The 13,520-nt window shown below is 45.1% G+C and overlaps 1 protein-coding gene across 4 annotated transcripts in view; it reads left to right on the forward strand.

Moving 5' to 3' along the window:
- Positions 1–13,520, forward strand: part of DPP6 (dipeptidyl peptidase like 6) — a 939,040-nt gene that overhangs the window by 337,506 nt on the left and 588,014 nt on the right. Inside the window, exon 1 of one of the 4 annotated variants that reach the window (XM_053898708.1) lies at positions 8,941–9,064. The exons of the other annotated variants lie outside the window; for them this stretch is intronic. Within the exon in view, the coding sequence (XP_053754683.1) occupies positions 9,014–9,064 (51 nt within the window). The 5' untranslated portion in view covers positions 8,941–9,013. Of the gene's footprint in view, positions 1–8,940; positions 9,065–13,520 lie in introns of those variants that run through there. 4 annotated transcript variants of the gene reach the window in all.

Raw genomic sequence — 13,520 nt, forward strand, 5'->3', positions numbered from 1 at the left:
CTTCATGTTTTAATTCAGTGAGGTTGAAACTGGTGGCGATTAGGCCAATTGCTTAGACCTTGATTTTCAGATGAAAAAAAAAAAAAAACAGTGTGGAGCTACGGCAGAGCCAAGGGGAACACACACAGCAGTGGTAGTTGAGGGGTGAAGGGAGCTGGTCTTCGTGGTTCAAGAGTGCCTTTGTCCACATCACTACATCTCTGAGCTTCCTTTTGGCAAGTCCAGCCATGGAAATAAATTATTCAAGAGAGTTTCAGAGGATTCTTGCTGGTTTCCAACCCCTGAAAAGTATAACCAGACCTTATATTTGAGGCATTCATTTGCCTATGGAAAGACTTCTGGATGAATTGATGTTCAATAGGGCAAAACCACATTAGTTTAATCTTTATTTATTTTTAATATCACATAATATGGAGTTATTTCCCAGTTAAAATGTCTTGAATTATTCTTAAACATCGAACACTGTCTTGCACACAAAACATGATGTTACCGATCAGCCCAGTAGGCAGAATTTTGGCTCCTATGACTTCTGCCCCCTGGCTTCACACGTATGTTACAGTCCTTGGAAGAGGCACTTTGCAGGTACAATGAAGGTTACTAACCAGTGGGCTGGAACTTAGGGAGGTTACCTTGGATTATCTGGATGGGCTCAATGTAATCACAAGAACCCTTGAAAGCAAAAGATGATGATGAGCTTAGAAGCAGATTTTTCCCAGAACTTCCGGAAAGAACCACGGCCCTGCCAACATTGAACCCCACCTTGTCGGACCTGAGAATGCAGCCGCCCTAGCGTAGCTGCACTAGACGGCGGACCCGTGGGGCCGCGTGATGATGAACGAGCATGCTCTACGCCACTAGCTTTACGGCCGCTCGTTACAGCAGCAGCAGAAAACGCATACATCCAGCATTCACTGGCAGGCCATTAGCTTGCGGTTGAGGCTGTTCCTGTCTTGTAGCGGGACAGGTTTGTGTTGATATCACCACAGATTTTTGCCTCAACTGCTTCCTGCCCGTGGACGGGGGGGGTCCTTCGGCTCAGGTTTCTGCGTCCATGGAGCAGGTTGAAGTTAGTTGACGTTTTAGAAACATGCGATGAGATTCCATCTGAGAAATATCCCCTAGCCAGGTGAACTGAGTCAAAACGCAGGTTCTGGTTCAGGGCTGGTACCCAAGGACTGCCTGGAAACCAGTGGCATTCCCTGAGAAATCAGTTAACAGTGCAGGATTCTGTGAAGCATCCCACAGTTACTGGGTCAGAATCTCTGCGGACAAGGGTGGAGGATGTTTGGTTTTGACGAGCGCTCAGGCAGTTCTTTGCTACCAAGCATTCAGAAGCCAGTGCCGTACCCCAGTGGTTTCTGAGCAGATGCTTGAGATCCAGTGGATCAGGAGATGGATGCAGTGAGACCATCTTTAAAACATACAGAAGCGAATGGAAGAGAAAGCGTCAGAATGCCCTGCAAAGTGGTAAAGGTGAGCCTGCTTTGTGTGTGTGTGTGTGTGTGTGTGTGTGTGTGTGTGTGTGTGTGCGTGTGTGCGTGTGTGCACAGTCACCATGTAAAACAGTCCCATATTTGAAAAATACTGCTTACATCTGGTTCTGTTCCCAGGCCAGCCTTGTCCTCTGCAGTTAACTAGGCCTTGTCTAATGTCTGCTCACCTGGCCTGCCTGTTAACAGGGCTGCCTTGTGAGGAGCGTTGCAGGTAGGCTGTGTGTGGGGCTTTGACAGCTGCAGTAGAGGTTCTCCATACCCTTCCATTTGGGGATCTGCTAAATATGCTAATGGAAGTCACCTCCTGTGTTCAGTGGAGAAGAAAACTTCTTTGAGCATTTTCCAGAGACATATACACACTACATACAGAACACTTGCTCCCTGTCGATGTTTAGAAATGGATGTCTTCTGGGGCACCTGGGTGGCTCAGTCAGTTAAGCATCTGACTCTTGACTTTGGCTCAGGTCATGATTTTGCGGTCATGAGTTCGAGCCCTGCATCAGACTCTGCAGTGACAGCATGGAGACTGCTTGAGATTCTCTCTCTCCCCACCCCTCTCAAAATAAATTAAAAAAAAAAAACCTTAAAAAAAAAAAAAGAAATGGATGTCTTCCCTGTGGGATTAAGCTATCAGCTGATACAGAACAAGAATGCTACCCAAGTACAGAACTCTTTTCAAATTTCGCTTTAACGATGAGCCATGATAAAGGAGGTTATATACTGAAAACTCAGGTGATACGCTACCTTCAATACAGGTTGTGGCGGAAGACAGTAAGAAAAGCAGCGATGCCTGCGTAGGTTTGCAGAAAAGGAAGTAGCAGTAAAGTGTGGTAGGAAGGGTGAGACTAAGCCTAGGAAAGGTAACATGGGACCAGAGCTGCAGACTGCCTATAGATGGGCCCAAGGCCCCTTGCCAAGGACCCTGCACTCAAGCAAGCATGGTTTGGACTCACTGGAACACATTATGCTACGATTTTCCTGTGAAAAGGTACATACATCTGTTTGCTGATACACTTTTGACAAGAATCGTCTCTCGTACCAACACTTCAGATCGGTTTCGAAGTGAAAAGCCCTCCCCTTACCCAACTTTCTCTGAGAGGCCAGGCAATGGTTGTGATAACAGTGGTCCTCGAGTACTATGCATAGTACTCATAGGGCTTGGTATAACAATACATAAAATACTATCTTTGCCACTTGGTAGCAGAGCAAATGAGGCTCAGAGGTAAGGCTGGGCACACATATTATCAATTGGCGGAGCTGAGGCGGAAGGACTGAGACCCTGACTGTTGGCCCAGGGCCTCTCCAGGAAACCAGGGTGCCTGTCCCCATGCAGTCCCACCGCTTCTACAAACCCCAGGCCTTTGAAGAGCACCGAGGGGTAGACTCAACTCGGGCCCGGATCCTGAGAGTAAATTTTAAGTCTTGATGATACTTAATCCCTCCTGAAGGTGGAATTTGCACATTTCTGTTCAATGAGCTTTGAAGAACAAAAGGTCATTGCTAATTTGAAGATAAAACCTTTATATAGACAACATCCTGCAATCACTACAGGGAGGTTAGCATGTGCCATTTGATCAGGAAGCTAAGAAGTCTTTGTTGAGCAAACACTGAAATACCCCCGGCCTCACAGATCACCGTGCCTCTTAGAAAGTGCTTTCGTGCTGACCATCGTTATTATTATTATTTTTCTTTGGCTTATGTCTTCAGTCCCTGACCACAAAGCCAATAGCCACAGGAAGGCAGGGAAGTACAATAAATGGCCTTTCTCTACCCATCGCTGGCAGAACGTATCCTAGTTTTACTAAGTCATAGACGCTTGCAAAAAGGAACACTCTGGAAAACACTTAACTGTAAGTGAAGTCTCCATTTCGTGTTCTGCAGTAGAGTGAGTAGTAGGCGGGGAAAAAAAGCTCTACTGAATACAGAATGTTAGACACAGATCTCTGTAGGTTTGAAGAAAGTCACCAACTATGGCTTGTCCCTGAAATGTACGGCTAGTATTTATCTAGAATTTCACAATTTAAAAAGGTCCCTGCTCATAGATTATTCCTTTCCATTCTGTGACTGCCCCTTTCAGTGTGGCAGAGGTCCCAAATTGGGAGGAAGAGGTCGGAGAACCTTAGAAAGCAGCAAGAGAAGTCGCCGCAGACCAGGAGGAGAAGGGAAGTTAGTTAACATGGCCCTCTGGGAGTAGCGATCTGTGTGCTGCTTCAAGATGGAACCCAAGGCCAGAGACGAGACCCCAAGGGGAAGGGCAGATGATGCCCTGTGGAGGCTGGGTCCTGGCCTTTTTGACCGCCCCCACTCCAGTCCCACCAAAGAGTTCTGTGTGTTAAGCCAGCACGGAAGCATCAGGACTAACCACACCTGAAGGAATGATGCAGAATGAAAGAGACTCCTGTAACCCATGACAAAAGATCAGAAGGCCCCTCCTCTGTGCTTTGGCACCTCTGAAACCCACGGGACCTTGGGACGGTCCTGGCCTCCAGTGGCAAGCGAGATTGAGCTGCCTTTTATTCTGCCAGACAGAACATTGAATGCAAATTCTAGTTGCTATAAAGAAAACAAGGAAAGGTGCTCTTTTTGCACACCTGAATTTTTAGGTTACATACAGAACAATGAGTGGACGAAATGGGGGTGCAAGATGGTGGTACAGTGTCCTTATGTAAAGCTCGAGTGAATGGAGACTACAGAGTATGTAAGTGGCCATGGGAGTCAGATCAGAAAGTGTGAGTCCTGAAATGGTGATTTACGTTAGAAGCCATCCTGTGCGTATTGATATTCTGGAGGTAAATTCTTAACCACCTAAACTCCAGCCCTTGTACATGTAAGCGATTGTTATTTCATACGTGTTGTCCCGGAAAGTCAGACGATAGATGAGCTGTAATGATCTATAACCCAGAGGAGGCTGTAAAGCTTTGGTTCATCATGACTTCCCCACTCACCACCACCAGGCCAGCACCCATAATGGTGTCCCTTCCTTTCCCTTAAATCAAAACTTTAGTTTCACTGCAAGGCTTACTTTTAGTCACGTGAGGAGTCGCTAACTTGCTCTGGGAAGGTGGCTTGATTTTCTGTTACTTCCATCTTCTCGAGATATAAAATTTACATTCATGGTTGTTCGTTTCCTGTGTCAACTCCCTGTGTCATTAAGTGAAGATAGACTTCCGTTTATTTAAAAATCAATAAACCCATGTTATTTTTGATAAAATTTAAGCTAAAAATGACTTTACAAGTTTCGGTTTGCCAGTAATGTTATAAAGATTCGGGATCTCCCAGGAGGATTCTGACTTAAAACATTGAGAAAACCTTTTTATGTAGATACATAAGGAAATGCAAGGTACATCTACAAATATGACGTGTTCACAGAATATTTGAGTTAATGTCAATTCTTCAAAAACTTCAACAGCCCTCTCTTTGACCTCAGATAGTGAAGTCCCTGGCTATCCTAATATTTTAGAAGTGGCCTGGAAGACAAAACTACAAATGACCTGGAAGAAATATGGTCAGCATGGCAGAATCTAATTTTTTAAAAAACATTGTATAATGAAGTGTCAGAAACCTACATTTTCTTACCCATATTTTTCAGTGATTAAAAGTTTTCTGGTGCTGAGGTTCTCATGGTCTGTTTCCAGGGTGACGAATTCATCATGCCTACCTTTCCAAAATTACATAAATTCAAGATCACATTATTTTTATCTGCCATCAATTAAATATTAATCAACTTTTCTTGGTCCTCTTACTTACAAGACTCTAAAGGGGAAACACTAGGAGCCCTGCCAGCACGGATCTCTTAGCTTGGAATATTTTTTCCACAATACCAATCCCTGTAGCTGTCCGTGTCGTCTCACTTGCAACTTCCCTTAAGTGGCAAGTTGAAAAGACAGAAGGGCATCAGCTTGCTCCGCTTCCGTACCGACAGGATCAATAGGCTACATACAGATCTGATGCATTTCGATCCCCAGATGCAGGAACACCCCCCTTGAGAGCTGCTTCTGAGAGACTGAATTCCAGGAAACCTTTAAGCTCATGAGATTAGGACCATTTCTTTGTCTCGGCTTTCTATGCAGGTAAAATAATGTGCTGTCTTCAGATGGGAAGGGAACGCTCCTGTCCGGACACGGTGATGTGGCACGATGCGTGAGGCCCTACGGTAGTTTTCCGCACTGGTCTGCACTGGTGCCAGGCACTTCCTGATGCTGGTTTCAAGTGAGGCATCGCCATCTCGAATAGGAATGGTCTAGATGGCTCTAGCCTTGATTTCAGCCTTTTTTAATGGCTGAATAATATTCCTTTGTGTATATATGTATCACATCTTTATCCATTCATCAGTCGATGGACTCATGGGCTGCTTCTGTAGTTTGACTCTTGTAAACAATGCTACTATAAACACAGGGGTGCATATATCCCTTTGAATTAGGGGTTTTTTTTTTTTTTGGTTTTGTGTGTTGAGTTTTTGTTTTGTTTTTTTGGGTAAATATCTAGTAGTGCGACTCCTGGATCATAGGGTGGTTCTATTTTTTTTTTTTTTTTTTTTTTTTTTTTTTTTTGCGGGAACCTCCATACGTTTTCCATCGTGGCTACATCAGTTTGCATTCCCACCACCAGTGCAAGAGCACATCCCTGCCAACACTTGTAGTTACTTAGGTTTTTGATTTTAGCCATTCTGACAGGTGTGAGGTGGTATCTCATTGTCTTTTTGATTTGCATTTCCCTAATGATGAGTGATGTTGAACATCTTTTTATGTGTCTGTTGGCCCTCTGGATGTCTTCTGCAGAGATATGTCTGTTCGTGTCTTCTCCCCATTTTTAGTTGGATTATTTGTTTCTCGGGTGTTGAGTTGTATCATTTCTTTGTATTTTTTGGATACTAACTCTTTATTGGCTCTGTCCTTGCAAATATCTTCTCCCATTCAGTAGGTTGCCTTTCGGTTTTGTTGATTATTTCCTTTGCTGTGCAGCAACTTTTTGTTTTGATGTAGCGAACACATGTGTCTCTTATGACCTCTATGCTCAGCGACACAGCTGTTGATCTGGGCTGTTGAAGTGTGATCCTGGGTGAGTTCAGGAGCACAGACGAGTGGATCTTCTCGCTGAAAAAATTGCAAAGTACCATCACACATCAGAACCTTCAAAAATGCATTTGGGGCTAAGTATTGATTTTGTCGGGAGAAGACAAACTAAGAAAATAAATTTACAAGTTGTAACAGCCAGGATCCGACTAGGTTATGCGCCAGTAAGAGGCTAAAAGAAAGGGTTATTTCTCACTGATGCCACCAGTCCATCACTGGTCTCCAGGGGGGGGTCTGGTCTGCACTCCCTCACCCTGTCACCCTGCCAGAGTGGGAGAGAGAGAGCCTGGAGCATTTGCCACGGCAGTTGGAGGTGCTGATGATGAAGTAAAAGTTGCTTCCTTCCAGAACTCATTGAGCAGAATGTCACATGGCTCCTTCCAGCCACAAGGGACCAGAAATGGCCATATAACATGGGCCCAGAGGTAGTAAGCCAGTAATATTTAGCAACAAGCATTGCTTTCAACAGTGGTGGATAATCATGATTTTCACTGGAAAGGCAAGTCATTAGCCTATTTGTAGAAACGAGGCATCCCTGATGTTCTGTGATTGCAGAGAGGTTTCACACCGTGTCTCCCGATGCACTGTGATTCGGCGTATTTCCGTAAGTATCAACACGGTTCCGCTGTCCCGTGAAGAGGAGACCCACATCCAGCCGCTTAGGGACCAAGATGAAAGCTTGGAGTGAGGGATGCGGGGCCCTCGCGTGTCCTTGCAGCCTGGTCCTCACACGGGTTCCCTGTGCTCATCTCTCCCCACGTCTTCCTTTGCTCTCCTGTGCTGTAGAACACGTTCCTTTAATGCAGCGATGCTGGTGTTCCTGGTGGCTGCTCTTTGGGAGTAGAGAGGTGGCTGGCTAAGACGCTAATGTATCAGTTACTGAATTCACTTCCCGAGTACAGACTCTTCCTGCTTGGGTCAGTGTTTTGCCATCTGCCTACTTGAATCCCCGACCTCGAAGCCCTCCTGGCCCTTCCCACTCTTGTCTTCCGTTCCTCCCTTCTTCCTTGCTCCTTTCAGTTGAGTTAAGCTGATTTCCTCAAGCTCCTCGGTTCATTCATTTTACCTCTGCCCATAAACCACCTTTCGTTACTTTCATAATACTACAAATCCTAAGACAAGAGAATCCCGAAAAGGTCAGTGTCCATTCACTGCTTCTGTTTGACCCTCAGTCATTCTCCGGGTTCCAACACAGTCCTAACCAAGTATGACGACAAACAGGAGGTGTGCTGGTGAGTTGAAGTAATTATTTACCTAAGGCTCCTCTTGTAAATGGTGTCTGGGTGGGAATTATCTAGGAGTGTCCAACCCTTCCTGCTCAACCTCTGTCAAGGTAGCGTCATCTCAGAGCAATCGCTCTTGCAGGTTGATGGTGGGACACCTGAGTGACCCCCATCAGCCTCGTCGGTGAGAACTGGCAAAGCTCCCCACGATGCACTGGGCACTGCGTCAGGCTCTGAAAAGATGGTGGCCCAGTCTCTGCCCTTGAAAAGCTCTTGGTCTCCATGGTGAGTTGGTCTGTTCATGGGGAGAGCAACAGGTAATGAAATCACGATGACGCTGAACTATAAACGTCACCGCTTCAGAGTTGATGCCTGCCTGGCTCACGCTTTTATACCCAGAACCGGCCATAGTGCCTGGCATAGAGTTGGTGCTCAAAGAATATGTTTAGAAACAACCAATAAACACCAGCGCCGTGACAGCGGGGAACGTGATAAAGTCTGGGTCTGTCCATCTGCACATCGCTTTTCTCTGGGAGGCATATTGAGATTATTTCCGGACGCAACTATGAGTGTGCTCCTTGGTATCCTGAACCCTCCTAGCATAAGATTAAGCAGATAATGGCCAAATCTCTGTTTCTCCGAGCCGATGCAGCCAAACCTACAATCAGCATTTACCCTTTATCGGGAATCGCGTATAGAAAATCCTGTCCCCCAGTATTCCAGACACACACCTGTCCGTGGTCGGAACCCCAAATAAGAAGCAAGGACCATCTCAGGTCAATGGGGACACCCAGGGTTAAGCTGATCATGTTAAGCTGAGACTAGTGTTAGCATTTATCTTTCTCAGAGCAGACCCTGAGCTTCGATGTAGCCCACATGAAGAAGAGGCAAACAGGGCTGCTTAGAAAACACCCCGTTTTTCACCAGGGAGGCTGCTTCGGAGGCATTCCTAAGTCTTCCCTCTCTGCCCTACATCAGTTTGCAGTGGGGTAAGCCTGATCCTCCGAGGCTGAGGATGTCATGTGCAGCTAGCTATTGGTTGCTTTGCGCTGAGTGGCGGACTCTGTGGTTGTTGGAAAGCAGCTCTGAAAGCTAGGGAGTGTCTCAGATTGCAAGGACCCTGGTCAGCGTCGCGGGCAGTACACTGCTTCAGATCTGCCCGTGGGAGTCCCACTGACGTTCTGGAAGCCGCGAAGGGTAGACTTCCGACCTGTCACCGGCGGGGATGAACGCTTCCAGGCTGCCCGGCGTGAACAGATTCAAACAGTTTTGGAGGGTGAGTAAAAGGACACAAATCAACTTACAGGAGAAAAAAAAAGAATTCAATTTCTTAAAAACCAAACAACACAAAACCTACCTTACTGTGGGAGAGGCGCCGTGAGATAGTTGCGTTATTTTCCAAAACTCCTGGGGAGAGGTTCGACTGTGCATGTCTGATGTCTTGCCAAACGTTTGGGATTTAATTTTAAGTAATCTGTAGCAGATGCAATCAGCAGCCAGTGCAACTCTGGGTGTTTACTCAGAACACGACTTTTCTCGAAAAGGCAGCTTAGCATTTGAGCCACAGTATGATGGTTAATTATATTTACTGTCACTCAGCTATCATCCAGCATCTTCTGATCTTGGCCTCTGGGAACAGTGTTGGATGTGATGGCGACTAGATAGAGCCCTGAAAATAAGGTCTGTATGCGTTTTCTCTCAGACTGTGTCGTCTGTCAGGAGCCCTGTGTGACCAGACAGAGAGAGGAAAATCTCATGCCCTGTAGTGCACTATTACAGCATTAGAAAGTACTGAGGCAGCGGTAATCACAAACCATTCAAACGTGTGATACACATTTGTAGACTATTACCGTAATCCTCCGTAATGAGAAGATCAGCCCCGAGCCAGCCTGATAGTGGACGGCTTCTGGATTTTCAACTTTTGCCCCTTCTCGCAGAATGATAAAATATCTAGGGAAACCATTGCTTCTTTGCAGTCGTCAGAATCTGGATTCAGAGCAACAAGTAAAGAATTCTTTTCTGAATCGTTGCGTGAGATTCGGGGAGATGTGTGTCGATATATTGTATGCTGGTACCAAAGTTAAAACCCCTGAGTGTTTAGGACATAAAACGGAACGAATGACCCTGAAGCTGATTGTCAGGGACTCCTTAAAATATGATGCAGAGCTGGTATAAATTTGTGGGTAAGTTTCCATCTTACGCTAACGTTACTTAATTTTTTTTTTTTTTTTTTTGGTATGCTAGTGTTAGTACCCTGCTCATTAGAAATTGCTTCATTAGATGAATAAATAACAGGCAGTTAGCACACCTAATGCATTTCTGACTATAGGTAAGCTGCTTTTCTTTCTGTATGATGCTCTGAGTCATTGAAGAAGGGCCTGGGGTTATAGATGTGCTTTGTCAATTACTTAGTGAGTCATGCTCTCTCTTTATTTGAACTTGTAATGATCAGATAATGGGAGTTTGAAAAGAATGTGAGTAATTTTGAAATTACTTCTTAAGCAAAGCTTTACATTTGACTGGGTAGAACCAAAACAATTTCTTCCCAAATTAAAGCATATGTGGAGCATATAAATGGATATTTCATCTGAGTAAACAAAAGCGTATTTAAAACGCTTAAATGATGACACTCTAAGGAGCACCATATGCAGCTTGCACAGCCCTGGGCCGAAGGTCTGACAACCAACCGTGTGGTTCCTGGGATTAGTCTCTTGATCCTGGGTCCTGGGCACAACTGCTTCTACTGCCCTCCCTTCACTTCCCGTCTATAAAGTGAGTGGTTCCCCCCCAGCTCCAAGATTTAATCTGAGCATATGGAAAACAGATGACTCTGTGCTCCAAAGTCACCAAATATCTGCCTAGATCTGTCTGAAGGAGTCTGATTAAATGTGTTGAGCCTCATAGCTTTTAGCTGTTAGAGGGCTCCCAGAATGCCTTATTGAAATGATACTCAGACCTGGCTTCCAGACTCTCCAGCGTTCTGAGTGACATCAGAGGTAATGGATCAGAGTCATATGTAGATATGTGGATGAACAGTAGGGTAATTTGTGTTATCTCTTTCACAGACTAAGCTTCCTTCTAGCCACGAGCCTCCCCAGTGATCTAAATATTTGTTACATACGACACCCCAAAGCTCCAGATGGGCCCCTCAGTAAGCCGTGTGTGGAAAGACATCCTCTGAGAGAGGAGGGTCTTTCGGATGTGTGGGGCCCACAGACCCCAAACTCACAGCACCGACGCTGGCCCTGTTTGCTGGAAGGAGGCCTCAGGACGATATAGAGAGACGCCCAGGATTTCACTGGCCAACAGCATAGTCCAGAAAAGGAAGCACATTCTAAATAATCCAAGGGATTCCTTAATTATTTAGGGGTGGGGAATTTAAATGGGTGATGTAATTACTCTGTAGTTTCAACTTTGAATTATTCATTACCTTTTTTATGGTGGTTTTATGCTAATCACTCCAGACTGTTGTTAATAAAACTTGTAAAAATCAGAGAGATTCAAAAGCAGTTTCCAAGTAAGGATTTAAAAGCCTCTTAATAGAGGAGTGGCTGTTGAGTCTCTCATCCAGGTGGCCAAAGTTATTCTGGGGGCTTGGTTACTTCCGAGTCTGTTCCTTCCCGGGGCCCATCTATGGCGCGTCTACAGCCAGGGTCAAGATGATGGGTATAGAGTTTCAAAATCTGGACATTGAAGCCTGGCATGAAATAAAACATTACCAAGCCACGAATTCGTGCTCATCTAAAACAGAAGCAGTCTTCCCATGGTTCGGGTGGCTCCCATGTATCTATATTGTTTTGCTGGTAGCAAGTAGAAATAAGAGAGTTTTTTTCCATGCAAACCCAGGACCGGTCCACCTGCAGAAGTCAGCAGAGTTTGGAATCAGTGCTTTCGATGGCTTTGCTCTTCAGACTGCATGCCTACAGTAGCCAAATGACTGATTTCAATCCAGCTACTGGATGCTGAGTGATGCCATTTGATTTAACAGATATTTGACAAGAGAAATTTATGTACTAGAAAGGCTGGTCCCAAGTTTCCCACAACCCAAACTTGAATATTTAGGAATCACAAAACTCATGAAAGACGATGCGATGTAGTAGAGTGATAAGCAAGATGCATGGTTTTGCCCAAAGTGGTCACTTGACTTCCCTTTGTCCTTTTCTTCTCACCTATAAAATTGGGGGGGACGTGTGTAAGTCACAACAGCTTGATTCTCTATCCAGGTAGTATAATATAATCTCCCAGAACGCTTTGTTTAAACTTTGTTTAAACTCCAGTCAAGTCAAAGTCGCAGTGGGTGGGGCCCACAATATCAATAAATGTTTCAAAAGCTCCCCAGGTTATTCTAGCAGGCAGCCAGAATCAAAAACAATTATACCACCTGAAGGTCCTTTCCGGGCTCTAACATTCTCTGTACTACGATTCTAATGATTACTTCTCGCAGTATAGGCACTACATAGTTTATATCGTGGTTAGGGCGGTTCCTCTTCCTGTGCTGGTCATTTCAAGAGATGATGTTAAAGTGGGAGAACAAAGGATACAGAGGACTTAACCCCCCAAAGTGGCTTTTCAAGGTAAGGGCTTTGAATAGCCTTGGTGTGGACAAAGCATCCAATGGCCATCTACATTTTTAATTCCCTAATGAGGTATTTTTGGTCCCAAGAACAGTGAACTCCAGTTGCAAGGGTATAAAATCAGTGAAAATAATACTTACCCCCCAGATATAAGTTTGTTCATATTGCTGCTGAGGTCTAAGCAGGTGTCAGTGATACAGAGATCATAAGACACGATCCTTGCCTTAATTAGTCTACAGTCTAGTGGAACAAAAGAGAGCGCCTGTGCGGTGTGGGGTATTTAAATCTGCTGTTGGTTGGCCGTGCAGTTTTCCAGTCTGAAAAACTTTGCTGATGTATACAGAACTAGAAACAGGATCCTGCTGCTTTATCATTTCCACTTACAGGTGGTTTTTTTGTGGGTGAATATTTCATGATGCTTTCTGTGTTTCTTTGGGGCACAAAGATGTCTGAGCAGCACACACACCTCCAGACCTATTCCCGCAGGTACTCTGATAGGACAGGGGGTCTATACTGATGCTCATCACACATGTCTGCATTTAGATATGCAAAGCTACATTTATGCATCTCCAAAAAAGAACAAAATACAGTGGGTTATTTCATAAGTAATGACACAAGCTGAGAACCAAATTAAAACCCTCACTAACCTTTGATTCTTTTTCTGAACTGTTCGAGGCAGCCTTCATTTTATGATCCCACATCTCTCTGTTCCAGGTTTGCCTCAGTATCAAACCCTCAGCGTAGGTTTCAGCAATGTAGACCCAATGCCCTGGGTATTTGGGTTCTTGTGGCCGCCTTGCCTCTCTGGAGTTGCGTGAACTCGGGCAAGTCCTTTCCTTTCCATGAACCTTTGTCTCTTCTCTATGATGTGATGAGGCTAGACTGGATTTCTGTAGGTCTCCTCCGAGTGCCCTGCGATTCTACCTGTTTTCTCCAGGTTCTTAGGAAGTAGGAACGGTCATCGTAAAGCTGTTGATGCCAAGAGGCAGGATGGCAGACAGGATGGCAGTTCCTTCTGTTCGAGGGATAATCGAGGGACCAGCCTTGATTACCCTAGTTCAGTAGAAAAGGCCTTGCGTTGCAGACAGATCAGAATTTGAATTTGGATTCTTCCGCCACCTATCTGTATGCTGTTAGGCTGGTCTCAGCCCATCTGAC

This window comes from Panthera pardus, unplaced genomic scaffold (assembly GCF_024362965.1).
Source record: "Panthera pardus isolate Hobbes unplaced genomic scaffold, ASM2436296v1 HiC_scaffold_9, whole genome shotgun sequence".
NCBI lineage: Eukaryota > Metazoa > Chordata > Mammalia > Carnivora > Felidae > Panthera > Panthera pardus.